A 17601-nucleotide genomic window follows, 5' to 3' on the forward strand; every position below is an offset into this window, starting at 1 on the left:
GGCTCCCTGCGTGGAGCCTGCTTCTCCCTCTGCCTGTGTCTCTGCCTTTCTCTCTCTCTATGTCTCATGAATAAATAAACAAAATCTTTAAAAAAATAATAATAATAAGTTATTTAAAAAGAAATAAATACATACATGCATATATACATACATTAAAAAAAACAGATCTAAATACTTGGTATATTTATTGCTCTTGGGGAATTATTGTTACTGTGCCTTCCAGCAGATAAAGCTAGGAAATATGTATAATACATACACACACAGAGAGAGATCTATATCTCTGGGTACTTTTTTATCTCTATATATTGAAAACCTACATCCACACCAGTTCCACTCAATGTTTAATTTTGTTTTTTAGCTTTTCCTATTTGTAATTCCCTTTTCCAACAGTAAGCTACTCCCCACACTCTGCTATCATTACCGGATAGACTGAACTCACCCTATTCAGGCTCTGACACCCCATGCCAGGGTGCCCCAAGACATAGATGACCTCTTCACCCTTCCTGGGCATGACAGCCCCACACTAGGTCACACTTATGTGTGGATTCCCTCCTTGTACCACTTGGGTTCTGGGACACCCCCACTCTTGGTGTGAACTTTCTTCATAGCCCTCAGGCTGTGGCATCCCACCTTGTGCTATTCCTTCTACCCTTCTTTCCTCTCCTCCCCAACTGTGGTCACCAACCTTCTTTGTCCCACCTAATGACTTGAGGAGTGAATTTTTCGGAAAGTAAGGGAAAGATTTCTTTCTACCAGTATGGATATGTTCCCATGTTCTAGTTCCACATACAATTATGAGCAGCATATCAATGGTTCTGTAAGTTTTTGTCCCTTAATTTCAGTACTATATTAGTTTGCTAGAACTGCCATACAAAGCACTATAAACTGAACAGTTTAAATATGGTCTTATTGTCTCACAGTTCTAGAGGACAGAAATTTGAAATCAAAGTGTTGGCAGGGCCATGCTCCCTCTGACGATACTAGGGAAGGATCTCTCCCAGCCCTTCTCCTAGCTTCTGATAATCCCTTGACTTGTGACAGCGTAAGTCCAGTCTTCACATGGCTTTCTCCCTGTGTGCATTTCTGTGACCAAATTTCCCCATTTTATAAAGACACCAGTCATATTGGATTATGGTCCCATCCTATTCCAGTGTGACCTCATCATAACTAATTATATCTATAACAACCTTATATCCAAGTAAGTTAACATTCTAAGGTACTGAGGGTTAGGACTTCAACATATGAATTTTGAGAGAGACACAATTCAACTGATTATGATACCCTGGTACCCAACTTCAGTAATTTGGCGTTTTACTCTGTGAAGTACCATGAACACTTGGAAGCAAGTTTTCTATTTTCTATTTCCCTGTGACAGCTTTTTAAATGTGGTAACTAGCTGGTATTATTATTAGTTATTATCTAAAATCTCGTATTTACCTAAGGGAATTATCTTTTTCATTTAATTATAAAATATGTAATACCTGCAGAAGAGTAAAATGTAACATATACTCTCCCTAGAGCCATGAGTTACAAAGCATAATGGTGAAACACATTCCCATAACCCAACTTTAAAAAGGAGATATTCCAGGATTTCTGAACTTTATGTTTCATACTTAAGAGATTATACTGAAAGTAAGAATAGATTTGATAACAACACTGTGTTCTGATAGTGAGACCTGGGACAAGTTGTTAACCTCGTAAACCTCTTACTGATCTATGAATAGGAACGATTATGGTACTTATATTACAGGGTTACTATAAGCATAAATGAGATAATGTAAATAAATCATTAAGTATTAGAATATAATAAATGTACAATAAATACTGTGTAATATTCGGTAGAATGACAGATTACTATAGAAATTCAGATTGTGGGATCCCTGGGTGGCTCAGCGGTTTGGCGCCTGCCTTTGGCCCAGGGTGTGATCCTGGAGACCCAGGATCGAGTCCCATGTCAGGCTCCCTACATAGCCTGCTTCTCCCTCTGCCTCTCTCTCTCTCTCTCCCTCTCTGAATGAATAAATAAATAAATAAATAAATAAATAAATATTAAAAAAAAGAAATTCAGATTGTTTTTAATTGGCATTGCTTTCCTAATTTTCATTATTCTATGTTAGTTTTACAATTTTATCAAAATCAAATGTAATACGTCTACATAATTACAATTTGAGCTTCATAAACTTCATGTGAAACTTGGGATCCCTGGGTGGCGCAGCGGTTTGGCGCCTACCTTTGGCCCAGGGCGCGATCCTGGAGACCCGGGATCGAATCCCACGTTGGGCTCCCGGTGCATGGAGCCTGCTTCTCCCTCTGCCTGTGTCTCTGCCTCTCTCTCTCTCTCTCATTCTGTGTGACTATCATAAAAAAAAAAAAAACTTAAACTTCATGTGAAAGTAATAAAATTAGACCGGAGAAGATAATTGTCTCTCTATATATTGCTTGGCATGGTAGTTTCTTCTAGGTTTTGGGGGGGGGGGGTTTGAGAGAATCTTTTCTTTTTAAGATTTATTTATTTATTTATTTATTTATTTATTTATTTATTTATTTTTATTTATTTATTTATGACACAGAGAGAAAGTCAGAGACACAGGCAGAGGGAGAAGCAGCAGGCAGAGGGAGAAGCAGGCTCAATGCAGAGAGCCATATGTGGGACTCTCCATTCCGGGACTCCAGGATCATGCCCCCAGCTGAAGGCAGACGTTCAACCTCTGAGCCACCCAGGCATCCCTTCTTTTTGTTTGGGTTTTTTTAAAGATTTTATTTAGTTATTCATGAGAAATAGAGAGAGAGAAAGAGGCAGAGACACAGGCAGAGGGAGAAGCAGGCTTCATGCAGGCAGCCCGACATGGGACTCGATCCTGAGTCTTCAGGATCATGCCCTGGGCCAGAGGTGTCACTAAACCTCTGATCCACCCAGGCTGCCCTCTTCTGTTTTTAATACATAAAAGGAATCTTCTGTGTTTCAAAGTCTTAAATTCCAAAGATTGAATATCCAAGAATAATTTCAGTCTAAATTCTTTACATACATAGATCTTTAGGATATCTTGTTTTATTTTGTAGCAAATAGCTATATATGATTGTTTTTCTATATTAGAAGGAAAAAATGCCAAGTGTATTTTGTTAATCCAAACAAGAGACGTGTTATATTGTATCTCATAAAATGTCTTTTCTTTTTTTTTTTTAAGATCCCCTTGGAAAGGACTTCCTGAACTGACCAATGAAAATGGCCAATACTGTCCTTTCAGCTGTGAAACACAAGCCTGGTCAATCGCTACTGTTCTTGAAACACTCTATGACTTATAGTTGATTCATGAATATGTATTAAGTATACAATCACTTATATTATGGAATGCAAGGTCAAAATATAATGTAAATGCTTTATATGCACAGACTTGAGTCATTTTAAAAATCTCATTCATATGATATTGATGCCCAATTAGGTGATACTTTAAAAGCATTTTTGTTGTTTTTTTTTTCTTTAATGGACAGAGGTAGCTTTTGATTTGAATCAGAAAGAAAAACTATCATTACCAATAGGATGTTTTTCTTTTGAATTCAGGAAGTATTCTTGAAATGCCTAGAAATTAAGAATTTGAAATCCAGAGATTAAAAAATAAAAATCATGTAATCTACTGTACATAAGTGAAAATGAAATATGAGAATGTAATAATGAATGAAATGGAAAAGTATCCTTAAATCTTGGTATTATATTTTCTTTAGTAAAAATACCTACTGAATATACTGTAGTTAACAAATGTTCTCACCCTTTAGTATATTATTACTAGCACTTCCCACACAGCATTTGATAAATACTAAGTATTGAATCACGGAAGTGTCTATCTACAATGTTATATTCAGAAATGGAGCACAGATGTTCATTGTGTGCTTTTACTTCACTAATATATTAATGTGTGGTGGGTATTTAATATTAATATTTTAATTAATATTTTAATATTTGCCATTTCCTTATGTTAATGATGCCTACATAGGATATATGAAAAAACACAAGCATTTAAGAATTTTATTTCCTAAAAACTGTTTTATAAGATTATAAAATTAATCTTGAGGTCCTATTTCCTACTATGAGATGATTTACATTCTCAAAATGTATATTGTTGGTCAAAGAAAAACATGCTATATTAATTTTCTAAAACTTATTTTATTAGTTTGTAAAAGCATATTGATGGATCATAGTAGATGCTAGTTTCCTATTACCTAAAACCTACATTGACAAGCTTAGCATTGAGAACAATCTTAATATAATAAAAATACATGAATTTAGTAGTTATCTTGAATTCGATAGAATAATTTAAAATTTTTCTCATGACCTTAATTCTGCAAAGTCATAAAAAGAAAAAGGTTTTTAACCTTTATATGAGTTAATATTTTTGAATAATACTTCAGATGGAATTTTTTATTGTTTTACTGTTTTTGTCTCAAGAAGATACCTATATAAAATCATTATACTTCTGGTTGAAAGAAAATAGTTGTAAAAACCCTTTCATTGCTATTTAATATTATTCAGTGGTGTATTTATAGTTAATGAAATAATGGTACAGTAACACTTTTCTCAATTAAAAGTCACATACCCAACCATTTTAAGAAATAAAAATAAGAAAAAGAAGTAAATTAAAACTTCTAGGTAGCAAAAATATGTGATGTTTTATTTATTTAAGATATTCCTACACTCAAAAGCTCATGCCACTTAATGTGTCCTACACACCCTTCTTCAACGCTGACTTTAGAAATAGTTTTAACTAGCATACTTTTTTGGTTTCCCAATATAAAGCAGATTAAATCCTACAAATTTAAGGGCAGTTATGATAGTAATATGATCACTATCTATAAACTCACTGGTTTCCAAGTGTCCCTTCCTTCTTCATTGTTCAATGTATACACTTCTCTAACCTATGCAGTTACAAGGAATAACCTTCCTTGAAAGAGAACCATTAGTCATCAAAGGTTTTTGCAGTTATGTTGGTCTACCATACTTTCTTTTATTAAAGGTGGTAAAAATAACTGAAAACCAGTGTATTTAATGAAAGCAAGTGATAGCTGATAGTTAAATGGGATGAATGAATGGATGGATGGATAGATAGATAATGAGAATTTCTAAAACATAGCCATATCGGATTGTAGGGCAATTACCCATCTCAGTAATTTTTAAGGGTATCATGTTGTACTAGAAAATTAAGTGGATTGATATTCCAATAAGGAATATTAGGGAAAGAACATTGTGATTATCTGCATGGTCTATTTTAAAGTTTAAGAAGGCATGTTAGACTTATTTCATCAAAGGTAGTTAAAATAACAGTTTTAGACTTTAGAGGGATAAACGTCATATGACTAAAGAACATTTAAATAGAATGCTTCATTCCTGAGTGATGTTGGATGAGGTACCATTGTATTACATGTTGATGATGGTTCTGTGCCTTGGTTCTTTGCTAATCCAAATCAATCTGACTCTTTAACATGAAAAGTTTGCCAGTATAACCAATATGCTGTGATAATTTAATAAGTTTCAGAGATAGTTGAGGAAACATGAGATCTGCCATCATATCTGTGGACATTATAACCTAGATTGTAATCCATTTCCAATATGTCTTCAACTGCTATATCTAGTAAGAAAATGTCATTTTTCTGTCTGTGTGCCAAGAAAATAAAAATCTTTTCTAAAGGACCATATTTTATTTCATTCCATTATTTACCAATTAACTAATTTGTTGACCATTACCATTTATTCAGGGCTTGCTTATTTTGGGTACTTTTTTTTTTTGCAGGATGTGAGGGGGCAGAAACGAAGAGGAAGAATTTTAGGCTGTTTGGTAATTTATTTAATTAGCCATATTGAAATTAGGAGCAAAATAAACTTGATGTATAATTAAATCTGTTAGCAACTATATACTCACCTGGTATTTCTTGAAACCTTTTACTATACCATGAATTTTTTTTTTATCTTTTATTAACTTGCTAAAGGCAAATACTATAGGCCAGAACAGATGTGATATAGATGTGTGCCTCCTAAAAGTGGCCAGAAAGATTGTTTCATGTTTTTTTTTTATATTTTCTTTTTCCCTTCCCTTCCCTTTCCTTTCCTTTCCTTCCCTTCCCTTTTTCCTTTCTTTTTCCTTCTTCTGTGAATATTTTTTATTCACAGAGAGAGAGAGGCAGAGACACAGGCAGAGGGAGAAGTAGGCTCCATGCAGGGAACCCGACGTGGGACTCGATCCCGAGTCTCCAGGATCACGCCCTGGGCTGAAGGTGGCGCTAAACCGCTCAGCCACCCGGGCTGCCCCATGTTTTTTTGTTTTGTTTTGTTTTGTTTGTTTGTTTTAATTTTTATTTATTTATTTATGATAGTCACACAGAGAGAGAGAGAGGCAGAGACATAGGCAGAGGGAGAAGCAGGCTCCATGCACCGGGAGCCCGATGTGGGATTCGATCCTGGGTCTCCAGGATCGCGCCCCGGGCCAAAGGCAGGCGCCAAACCGCTGCGCCACCCAGGGATCCCCCCCATGTTTTTTTAAAAGAAGGTTCATTTATTTATTTGAGAGAGAGAGATGAGTGGGGGGAGGGGGCGCAGAGGGAGAGGGAAAGAGAGAATTCAAGACGACTTTCCACTGAGCGTGGAGCCCAAAGTGGGACTCAATCCCAGAACCCTGAGATCATGACCTAAGCTGGATGCTTAACCGACTGAGCTACGCAGGCACCCCATTTAACTTTTTCTTTTTGTCTCACTTTTAATTATAAAAATAACATCAAATGACCCAAGTTGATCCATCTAGTCTTGCCTTTAATTACTGTTGGTTCATTTTTACTGCAGATACGTATCTTTATCTTCAGGTAAAAGGTGTAGTAACTTGGAAATCCAAATTTCTATCAGTTTTTATGAGTGAATTTGTCAAACTTGACAAAACTTATTTTTATATATCCTCAATGTGCCAAAATAATAAACTCAAGCAGGTTGTTTAGTTTGCTTGTTTTTTCCATTTGTACAAGCCTTGAATTATTAATACTGATACTATATCATTTTGGCTACAATTTTTTTCTTAATATTTGCTTTGTTATCTTGTTTGGAGGTTTTTGGTTTTTTTTTTTTTTTTTTGGTTAGAGGTTTTTTGTTTAACTTACAAAAGCTAATTACTCTTCAGTCAAATCTTCAGATTTATCTTCATGAACTCTTCTATTTATTCAAAATTTAATCAGCCTCATTCAATAATTTAATAAGTTTTTCCTTCTGATTTTTTTTTAATTTTTATTTATTTATGATAGTCACAGAGAGAGAGAGAGAGAGAGAGAGAGAGAGAGAGGGGGGGGCAGAGACACAGGCAGAGGGAGAAGCAGGCTCCATGCACCGGGAGCCCGACGTGGGAATCGATCCCGGGTCTCCAGGATCGCGCCCTGGGCCAAAGGCAGGCGCTAAACCGCTGCGCCACCCAGGGATCCCCAGATTTTTTTTTTAAAGTCAGAGTTGAGACTTTTTTTTTTTTTTTTTTTTTTTATGATAGTCACAGAGAGAGAGAGAGAGGCAGAGACATAGGCAGAGGGAGAAGCAGGCTCCATGCAGCGGGAGCCCAACGTGGGATTCGATCCCGGGTCTCCAGGATCGCGCCCTGGGCTAAAGGAAGGCGCTAAACCACTGCGCCGCCCAGGGATCCCCTGATTTTATTTTATTTTATTTTTTTTTATTTTTATTTTTTTAATATTTTATTTATTTATGATCGACAGAGAGGGAGGGAGAGAGAGAGAGAGGCAGAGAGAGAAGCAGGCTCCATGCACCGGAGCCCGACGTGGGATTCGATCCCGGGTCTCCAGGATCGCGCCCTGGGCCAAAGGCAGGCGCTAAACCGCTGCGCCACCCAGGGATCCCGGATCCCCTGATTTTATATTTTTGTGTTTTATACCAGGATCTAGAAATGAGGTGAGACATGACTTAGGTTTTTTCCAAACTGTTATATTCCAAACTCATGAATTGAATATGACATATATAGTGATTCCTTTTTATAATTATTTAATTTCTGGGATATATTAGTTATTTATGCCTATTTATTCATTTAACTATTATAATATCTTATTTTAATATTTTTAGAGCTATTTCTTACTAATTTCCTACTCTCCTTTTTGAAATCCTGTTTTATATACCCCTCTCTTTGTTCTTCCTAAGTACTTTTACATATCCAAAAAGTATTCCCTTACTATTTTTACTAAACTTACATTCACAGTATGTGTCAATGTGATAAGAACTGACATTAACAATATTTCATCTCATCTAAAAATATAGGCTGTCTGCATTCAAAAAAATTTTAGCTTGCTGAAATTCTTCGTAATTTTTATGTTTTTGGTTGCTATTATGTATGTTATCCATTTTGGTTCAACTTAATAGCCAATTAGTTGGAATAAAAAAATTCAGACTTAATAAACATTTATGAACCCCTACCATATAATAGTCAATTTTATACTGAATGTATTATACTCATTTTATAAATGAGAACATTGATAAAGTGTCTTGCTCTACATCACACAACACAAATTACAGAACCAAGACTCAACCTCTGGTCTTGCTACAACAAATCATCTCTCTCTCAAAGATCCTCAAAATTGCAGTTTTCTGTTCTTGTCCTCACATTTCTTGCCATCATCCACCCATAGGTCAAGCATGACTGTTATCAGTGTCATCTGATTACAGAAAACATTAGATCTTGTTCTGCTTAGATCTAGACATAACCCCCTATCACCTGGTCAGAATGCCGTGTCTGCAGCCATCTGCCTGAATAAGATGACTGATCTTTTTCTTGCTAAATATTCAGACCCCAAGTGCCAAGCATGGGTTAGGTGACACAATTTGGATACATTTACAAATATAAATGTCCTATCAAAGTGAGGCAGTAAAGAGTCAGATAATGAGGATAAGAATGGTTGAGAGAGGGGAGCCTGGGTGGCTCAGTTGGTTAAACATCTGCCTTTGGCTCAGGTCATGATCTCAGGGTCCTGGTATGGAGCCCCACATGGGTGGGGGGGGGTGTCCCTGCTCAGCAGGGAGTATGCTTCTCCCTCTCCCTCTGTCTCTCCCCCTGCTTTTGCATGCCTCGCCTCTCTCTCTCTCCCTTTCATGAATATATTAAATCTTAAAAAAAAAAAAATTAAGAGATGACCAGCTGTGCTGTCAAAGTTGCTACCTGTGGATTTTGGTAAGAAGTCAGGATTCACCCCCAGGCATGGAGAATCCTAAAAGGAGCAAGTTATATCTATAGAAGGTCACTAACAGATACGGCACTTCACTCTGCAAATGTTTACTGCTAATATTGATTGTAGCTGATAGATTTTGAAAGTGCAAAACTAAGCACTAAGTCTTCTTAGCCACTTTTTCTTATACAAAAAGATTCCTGTTGATAGCACATCACATTTGATGGATCACAAAGTCTCACTTTACCTGACTAGGTTCTCTTCTATTACCTCTTTCTGTTCACACTCTTGTCTTTTCCTTAGACTAATATAATTATTCCTGAGTTGGTCACAACTTACTTCATCCCTCATAGAACTATGAGGAAAACCTCTCTTGAACACTGATTCTATCCCATCATTGCTCAGAGGACATTTGGAATCCCCTGTAATCTGGCCCACTTGTTCTTTCCAAAGTTGATCAGTTGCCTGAGTTTTTGTTTCTTCAAAAACATCCTCTTGTTTGTAAAAACAAGAGGATGGTAATACCTACACTGTAGGGCAGTAAACATTCATGAACGTGACCCATAGTATATCAGGATTAAGTCTGATGTTGTGATAGAACCCAAATAACAGCGGTCTAAGTGAGATTAGGGTGCAGAGGTGTGCAATCCAAGGCTGATGCACTGGTTTCATGGTCATCAGGAACCAGGACTAACAACTAATGGACACAGAATATTCTTATCACTTCCCAGGTATAGTATTTTTAATGTGAGCTCGTTTCCCAGATGTGAGCAGAGATGTACAATAATGAACTCACTTATGTTAATCAGTGGTTTTTCCTCCAAATTAAAATTTTTTGACGTTCCAGAGCTAAATCTTGGGAAAACAAGAGCTCAACGTTTATATTGTCTAAATTCTGATGTGGGAAACAAAGGCAAAAGAAAAATTATTAAGTTTCCTTACTACTTACAGCCCATTGACAAGTCCTTGAAACAGGCAGAGCGACATTCCTCCAGGAACTCAGCTGCCTCAGTTTAATACCTGCTAAGAGCAAAAGGCAAATCTCAGCCTGACTCCCAGGATCCTGTAAGTCTAACATATAAAAATTCCTTTGGAAACCTCCTTTATCTCTACCCTCCAAGATAGATGTTGATAATCATCCCCCAAGCATATGGCCCACCGATACATATCTGAAGGGTCTCATGCCTAAGGTTTTATTAGATGGTAATAAATGACCTGTTCCTAACAATAGGTAGCCCCCTCAAGGTCCTGGAAACTCTGTTTCCAAAATTCCTTAGAGATGTACTATCTCCCTGACTCCTTCTCAACTTGAAGATATATGATGACCACCCCTCATGACACCGGTGCAGCTCTTTCTGCCCACAGATCCTGTCTCTGTGCTTTAATAAAACCACCGTTTTGCGCCAAAGACATCTCAAGAATTCTTTCTTGGCCATCAGCTTCAAACCCCAATGTCTTTTCCTACAGTAAATTCATTGCAAGGACACCTGGTTGGCTCAGTAGTTGAGCGTCTGCCTTCGGCTCAGGTCATGATCCTGGGATCCTGGGATCGAGGAGCCTGCTTCTCCTTCTGCCTCTGTCTCTGCCTCTCTCTGTGTGTGTCTCTAATGAATAAATAAATAAAATCTTTTAAAATAATTTAAAGGAATTAAAAAATTTAAATGAGTCTTTAAAATGTAAGTATAAAATTATGAATTATAAAATTTGTTCTTACTTTAACCAAGCCAGAAAATTTGCAATAATTTTTTTTAAGATTGTATTTATTTATTCATGAGAGATACACAGAGAGAGAGAAGCAGAGACACAGGCAGAAGGAGAAGCAGGATCCTCACAGGGAGCCCCATGTGGGACTTGATCCTGGATCCCGGATCACTCCCAGAGCTGAAGGCAGATGCTCAACCACTGAGCCACCCAGGTGTCCCTAATTCATTAAATTTTAAAGACATAGGTCCACTTACATGTGGATTTTTTACAGTACTGTATTTGCTCTTATGATTTTCTTAACACTTTTCTTTAGCTTACTTTATTGTAAGAATACAGTAGATAATATGTATAACATACAAAATATGTGTTAATCAACTATTTGTTATTGGTGAGGCTGCCTGTCAACAATAGGCTATTAGTATTTAAAATTTGGAAGAGTCAGGGATCCCTGGGTGGCTCAGCGGTTTGGTGCCTGCCTTCAGCCCCGAGCGTGATCCTGGAGTCCTGGGATCCAGTCCCACATCGGGCTCCCTGTGTGGAGCCTGCTTCTCCCTCTGCCTGTGTCTCTGCCTCTCTGTCTCTCTCGCTCATGAATTAAAATAAAATTTGGAAGAATCAAAAGTCCTATGTGGCTTTTTGACTGCAAAGGGTTGGCATCCCCTTACCTCAGTGTTGTACAAGGTCAATTGTACTTGAGCTGCACACATATGAGTTACACACTTTTCTGTCTGTAGATTAGAGATCCACAAAAAGTCTCCCCACCTCTGCCATAAAAACCTGTTATATAGAAGCACCTGGGTGGCTTGGCGGGTTAAGTATACAACTCTTGATTTCAGCTCAGGTCATGATCTCAGGGTGTGAGATGGAGCCCTGTGTGGGGCTCCAGCTGGGCGCAGAGCCTGCTTAAGGTTCTCTCTCCCTCTCTGTCCCTCCCCCATTAAAAAAAACCAACAACAACAACCTGTTAACAGAGCCCTTGTATTATTTCAACAGTAATTGAACTTAACATTTTGTGCTTTACCATTTAAGGTTTTAGAGACCATCTACTGTGTGAAGTAGTCTTTGTTTTTATTTACACTAAATTTATCCTTTTAGAATATTACTCAGTTTGATCAGTAAAACTGTTTATCCTAATTTTATAATTAGCTTGATTTTTATAGGCTTCTAGCATATCCCAAATCTTTTTCTTTTCTCTCTCTCTCTCTCTCTCTCTCTCACACACACACACACACACACACCCCTTTTACACACTTCTAAAAAAAATTGGGATCTGGGGATTCCTGGATGGCTCAGTGGTTTAGTGCCTGCCTTCGGCTCATGGCATGATCCTGAAGTCCTGGGATCAAGTCCCACATCAGGCTCCCTGCATGGAGCCTGCTTCTCTCTCTGCCTGTGTCTCTGCCTCTCTCTCTTTCTCTGTGTGTCTCTCATGAATAAATAAATAAAATCTTAAAAAAAAAATGGGATCTAAGTGCCTTATCCAACGTAACAGATTTTTAGATGCAGGCATCCTGATGGCTAACTCAGCATTATCTTCTTCCTATAATTCCGTGGTGTAAGAAAAGAACTAGGTGGTACTGGGCAAGTTCCCTGATGTGGGTGCTGCCGTTTGCCATCTTGTAACTACAAAGGGTTCTCCATCATTTGGACAAAGATACAGTATCTCCTCTATGGTGAGAGGTCAGGGGATTCAAGATAGTTAGAATTCACATCAAAACGGTATCAATTATTCAAAGTATTGGACTTCTATGGAACATGGTAATTCTTTTATATTCTAAACAGAATTCTTCAGTTAAAAAGCATCTAATCAGGGTAGCCCGGGTGGCTCAGCAGTTTCCTGCCGCCTGCAGCCCAGGGTGTGATCCTGGAGACCGGGGATGGAGTCCCGCACCAGGCTCCCTCTGCCTGTGTCTCTGCCTCTCTCTCTCTCTCTCAATCTCTCTCTCTTCCGTCTCTCAAGAATAAATATATAAAATCTTAAAAAAAAAAAAAGGCATCTAATCATTATTTCAGGAAGGTCACAAAAGACCATCATTAAAAACTTAGGAAGCATGGGATCCCTGGGTGGCGCAGTGGTTTGGCGCCTGCCTTTGGCCCGGGGCGCGATCCTGGAGACCCGGGATCGAATCCCACGTCGGGCTCCCTGCATGGAGCCTGCTTCTCCCTCTGCCTGTGTCTCTGCCTCTCTCTTTGTGACTATCATGAATAAATAAATAAAATCTTTAAAAAAAAAAAAAAAACTTAGGAAGCAATTAAGCTTGCTTTTTTCCCCCCTTTTTTTGCCAGATTTTTTTTTTAACATATAAAAACATTTATTCAGTAGGAAACAAAAGTGGCAGACACCATCCAGTGAAAGCAGCTCAATCCTGCTCAGTTAGGCTTTAAAAAAACAAAGGGGGATCCCTGGGTGGCGCAGCGGTTTGGCGCCTGCCTTTGGCCCAGGGCGTGATCCCGGAGACCCATGATCGAATCCCACATCGGGCTCCCTGCATGGAGCCTGCTTCTCCCTCTGCCTGTGTCTCTGCCTCTCTCTCTCTCTCTCTCTTTGACTATCATAAATAAATAAAAAATTTTAAAAAAAAAAGGAAGACAGACAAGTGCTTCACAGGAGCAACGGACTTCAAGGTCACCCCGCAAGACACCCGCAAGCAGGGACGGGGACAGGGAGGGTGACCTCTTAGGGCCTTCGGAGAGGTGCTCGGCGGATGGGTGTGGTCTTGGGTGTCTCATCTTCTGTCCTCTCCGCCGAAAGCCCTTCCTCGCTGGACTCAGCACTTGAGAAGACAATTCTGGGTTTCTTTTTGGAAACTCGCTGTCGGGTATCTGGAGGCCGATGGGCGGTACGGCAGGACTTGGGGGTGACAAAGTCACCGTCTGGGGAGGCCGCAGAGGCCAGACGCTGGTGCCGCTTGGAAACGGGAGGTTCGGTGGGTGGGGCTCCCCGGCACCCCGCGGCCCGCCTCCAGGCCTTCCACTGCGTCCAGCCCCTGCTGCGGCGGACCCGACGCTTCTGCTCAAATCCATCGATGACGGCCCTGCCCGCGACCGACAGCAGAGCACCGAGGTGGGCTCCTCCGACCGTCCACCCCGAAGCAGTCGCAGCCGAGCGGCGCCGCGGGTACGGCCGGGCCGGCTGGGCGGAGGCGGGAGGCCGGCGGCGGCTCGGCGGGGTCGCGGAAGGGCTCTGCCCCACCCCCGGGGGCTGACGGGCGCCCGCCCTATCCGGGAGGAGGTCACAGATGGCGCTGCCCTGGGGGAGCTCCGGGAAGTGACCGGCGGCAGGGGCGATGCGCCGCGGCCACCTCGCTCGCCTGCCCCTCGCCTTCGCCGCGTCCTTCAGGGCCGGGTGCGCCCCCTCCAGGCCCGCGGCTCTCCGCGCTGGGGGCGGGGCCCTGGCCCGGCCGTGCAGGACTTGCCCCCCGCAAGCGAGGCCGCTGCAGGGAGTTCAGGGCCGCTGCAGGGCCAGGATCGTTGCAGGGAGCTCAGGGCCGCTGCAGGGAGCTCAGGGCCACTGCAGGGCCAGGGTCGTTGCAGGGAGCTCAGGGCCGCTGCAGGGAGCTCAGGGCCACTGCAGGGCCAGGATCGTTGCAGGGAGCTCAGGGCCGCTGCAGGGTCAGGGTCGTTGCCGGGAGCTCAGGGCCGCTGCAGAGAGCTCAGGGCCACTGCAGGGCCAGGGTCGCTGCAGGGAGCTCAGGGCCGCTGCAGGGAGCTCAGGGCCACTGCAGGGCCAGGGTCGTTGCAGGGAGCTCAGGGCCGCTGCAGGGCCAGGGTCGTTGCAGACCGTGAGCAAAAGCGGAGCGAAGGCAGCAGGGCCGCTCGCCGTCCGGCAGCCCCTCGCAGGTGCGGCGGGGAGCTCAGCCTCTGCGGCTCCTCCTCCGCGGCGGTCTCGGTGGCCTCCGGGCCGGGCGGGCCTCCTCCTCGTCTGAGTCCTTAGGCTTCTGCTCCTGCTCCTCCTGAAGAGCCCGGTGCCCACAGAGCTCCCCGCTCGCCGCCTGTTCCAAACGTGCCACCTGCTGCGGAGCCACGTCTCCGGCCTGGGACAGCGGGTTCATCAGCAGGAAAGTGGGGAGCCCAGGGGTGTCCTTCGGGCCCTCCTGGTGCTGCTCTTCTCCCAAATTCCCCAGGGCCTGTTTGCACGGCCCTGCAGCACCTGGCACGGAGCCTGTCGGGGCCCTCTGCCAGTTGGGATATGAGGGCCACGGCCACCTCTTTGGGATCCAGAGTGGGTCTGGGTGGACAAGGCCTCTTGCGATCACCTCCCGCAGTCGCTCAAATAGCCCGTGTTCCCGAGGCAGCCGGAAGGGAGGGTGACTGCCCAGAGAAGGCTTTCTCCTGTCAGAGAGGTTGGCGATGGCATGGCACACCTGCTGGGCCAGCCGTAGTCTTGCGGAAACTTCTCATCCGGCCCTATGTCCACCAGCGTGTCTAAGTTGCTTCCCACAATTTCTGGTTTTCCTCGAGCCATCGTCCCGAGAAGCATGACAGAGGAACAGCGCCCCAGAGGAGAGCGGGGACCTCCTGGGTTCCCGCCCCCACAGCACTTGGGTCACTGCTGGCTTCAGCTCACCCTTCTGCACGAACTCACAGAGAATTTCCTCGAGACACTGGATGGTCCCAACTGAGGCATCCACTAGCAGCAAAGAGAGATCTTGAATCCAAGCCTGGGCCTTGGCTCTGGTGGAGTCCCCTTTGGGGTTGAGGTAAAGTGGGCGGTAAGCACTGAGCACAGCTTCCCGGACCCCAGGCTCCTTACACCAGATGAGGGGCAGCATGCGGCGCACCCCAAACAGGGCCTGAGGTGCCCCAAACTGGAACAGCGTCACAAAGAATTCAGTCACCTCCTGTACCACTGTTGTTGTCTTCTCATACATCATCTTGCTGATGATGCCAATGGCCTCTGTGATCTTCAGAGAAGCGGTAGGTCCTGCAGATACTGCAGCAGCGTCTCCGGCTTCACCGGTTCATCATCGTCCCTGGACGTCACAGGCCCCGACACACAGGGCTTGTCTTTACAGCCTGGCTGTTCTGGGCCCATGTTCCCCGCAGGCCCCTGGGTACTCTCCTGTGTGCTTTTGCCAGATTCTTAAACTTATGTTTAACTTTAAAAAGAAAGGCTTCCAATACATAAAGTCTTAAAAAAAAAAAAAAAAAAGGGACACCTGGGTTGCTCAGAGGTTGAGCATCTGCCTTTGGCCCAGTCGTGACCCTGGAGTCCTGGGATCGAGTCCCACATTAGGCTCCCTGCATGGAGCCTGCTTCTCCCTCTGCCTTTGTCTCTCCCTCTCTCTGTGTCACTCATGAATAAATAAATTAAATTAAAAAAAAAAAAAAGGGCTTCCGAGAGCCGAGAGCCGTTCTGCAGGGTCCCGGAAGAGCCGGGCTGCGGGCTGCGGCGGCCCCGGCGCGCCACCAGGGGGCAGTGTGTGCCCGCGGGGCTCCGGCCGAGCGCCCCCTCCCCGGACTCGGACTCGGCGCCCGACACCGGGGCGCGGGGGCCGGGGCGGTATCCTGGGGTCGCGGGATCGGGGCCCGCGTCGGCGCCCCGCGTGGAGCCTGTTTGCTTCCGTGTCTCTCACGAGGAAGTAAAAACCTTTAAAAAATGAAGTTTTTCATAAATCTAACATTAGAGTAAGTTTTTTTTTCCAAAGATGTTATTTATTTATGGAAAACAGAGGGAGAAGCAGGCTCCACGCAGGGAGCCCGACGCGGGACTGGATCCTGGGTCTCCAGGGTCACGGCCTGGGCTGCAGGCGGCGCTAACCGCTGAGCCACCCCGCCTGCCCTGTAGGAGCTTTAGTATCAAGTATAGGACACGGACTCCTTCATAAATGAGACTTCGCTTTCCCTTTGGATCAACAGTGGGCCTGAGCACCTCTGCTTTCCCGTGTCCACTCTGCATAAGACTTTGCAAATACTCCCAGTCGCACTTGCCTATGGCGATTGATGACATTACCCTTGGAAAGGAGTTAACTGATTCTAAAGGAAATGCAATGACTTTTTAACAGATCACTCAGTAAGAGGCAATGGCAATTATGGAAAGTCAGCTGTGAAATTAGAAATTCCTGGGGATCCCCGGGTGGCTCAGCGGTTTAGCGCCGCCTTCGGCCCAGGGCGTGACCCTGGGGACCCGGGATCGAGTCCCACGTCAGGATCCCTGCATGGGGCCTGCTTCTCCCTCTGCCTGTGTCTCTGCCTCTCTCTCTCTCTCTTTCTCTCTCTCTCTCATGAATAAGTAAATAAAATATAAAAAAAAAAAGAAAGAAAGAAATTCTTCACCTTTACATTAGTGATGCCTTGGTAATCTCTCCACTTGTGTTGTCTCTATCAGTAAGTTCATCAGTGCATCTTTACAGAAAAGAAATCCCTTATTGTGGTAATCATTTCTCAACATATACGTATAGCAAAATATTACATTATCTACCTTAAGCTTACACAATGCTATATGTCAATCATATCAGAAAAGATGGGGAAAAATGAAACCAAGGCCCTAACTCCAAAATTATATATTATTTTAACAGTGGATAGGTTGAAGTTTTAGTTTATGAGAAAATTGAGGTGTGTGTTTTTTTTTTTCAATCACTAAAGAGATTTTAATTTCACTTCCATAATAGTATGGGAGAAATGAGAAACACCTTTGCGTAAACCCTCTTTGGATGACAATGTCTACTTCAGTATTAAGAGGTAAGGTATTTCTAGGTAGGTAATTTGAGTCAG

The 17601-nt window shown here is 42.8% G+C and overlaps 2 protein-coding genes and 1 pseudogene across 5 annotated transcripts in view; 1 reads left to right on the plus strand and 2 right to left on the minus strand.

The window, feature by feature from the left end:
- AGL (amylo-alpha-1,6-glucosidase and 4-alpha-glucanotransferase) overlaps nt 1–5680 on the plus strand; it is a 72801-nt gene extending 67121 nt beyond the window's left edge. For all 4 annotated transcript variants that reach the window (XM_077905573.1, XM_077905570.1, XM_077905572.1 and 1 more), the window contains exon 34: nt 3186–5680. In XM_077905573.1, coding sequence (XP_077761699.1) covers nt 3186–3303 — 118 coding nt within the window. In that variant the 3' untranslated portion in view covers nt 3304–5680. The remainder of the gene's footprint in view (nt 1–3185) is intronic.
- Nucleotides 5681–13115: 7435 nt separating this feature from the next.
- Nucleotides 13116–14272, minus strand: LOC144319159 (condensin complex subunit 1-like; the record flags this gene model as incomplete). Its single annotated transcript, XM_077906989.1, has 1 exon — nt 13116–14272. A coding segment is annotated over one exon (708 nt), but the record flags the coding sequence as incomplete, so codon positions are not given.
- A 178-nt stretch (nt 14273–14450) lies between these two features.
- LOC144318541 (condensin complex subunit 1 pseudogene) lies at nt 14451–16005 on the minus strand (annotated as a pseudogene).
- Nucleotides 16006–17601: the final 1596 nt, after the last annotated feature.

Source organism: Canis aureus, chromosome 8 (genome assembly GCF_053574225.1).
Source record: "Canis aureus isolate CA01 chromosome 8, VMU_Caureus_v.1.0, whole genome shotgun sequence".
NCBI lineage: Eukaryota > Metazoa > Chordata > Mammalia > Carnivora > Canidae > Canis > Canis aureus.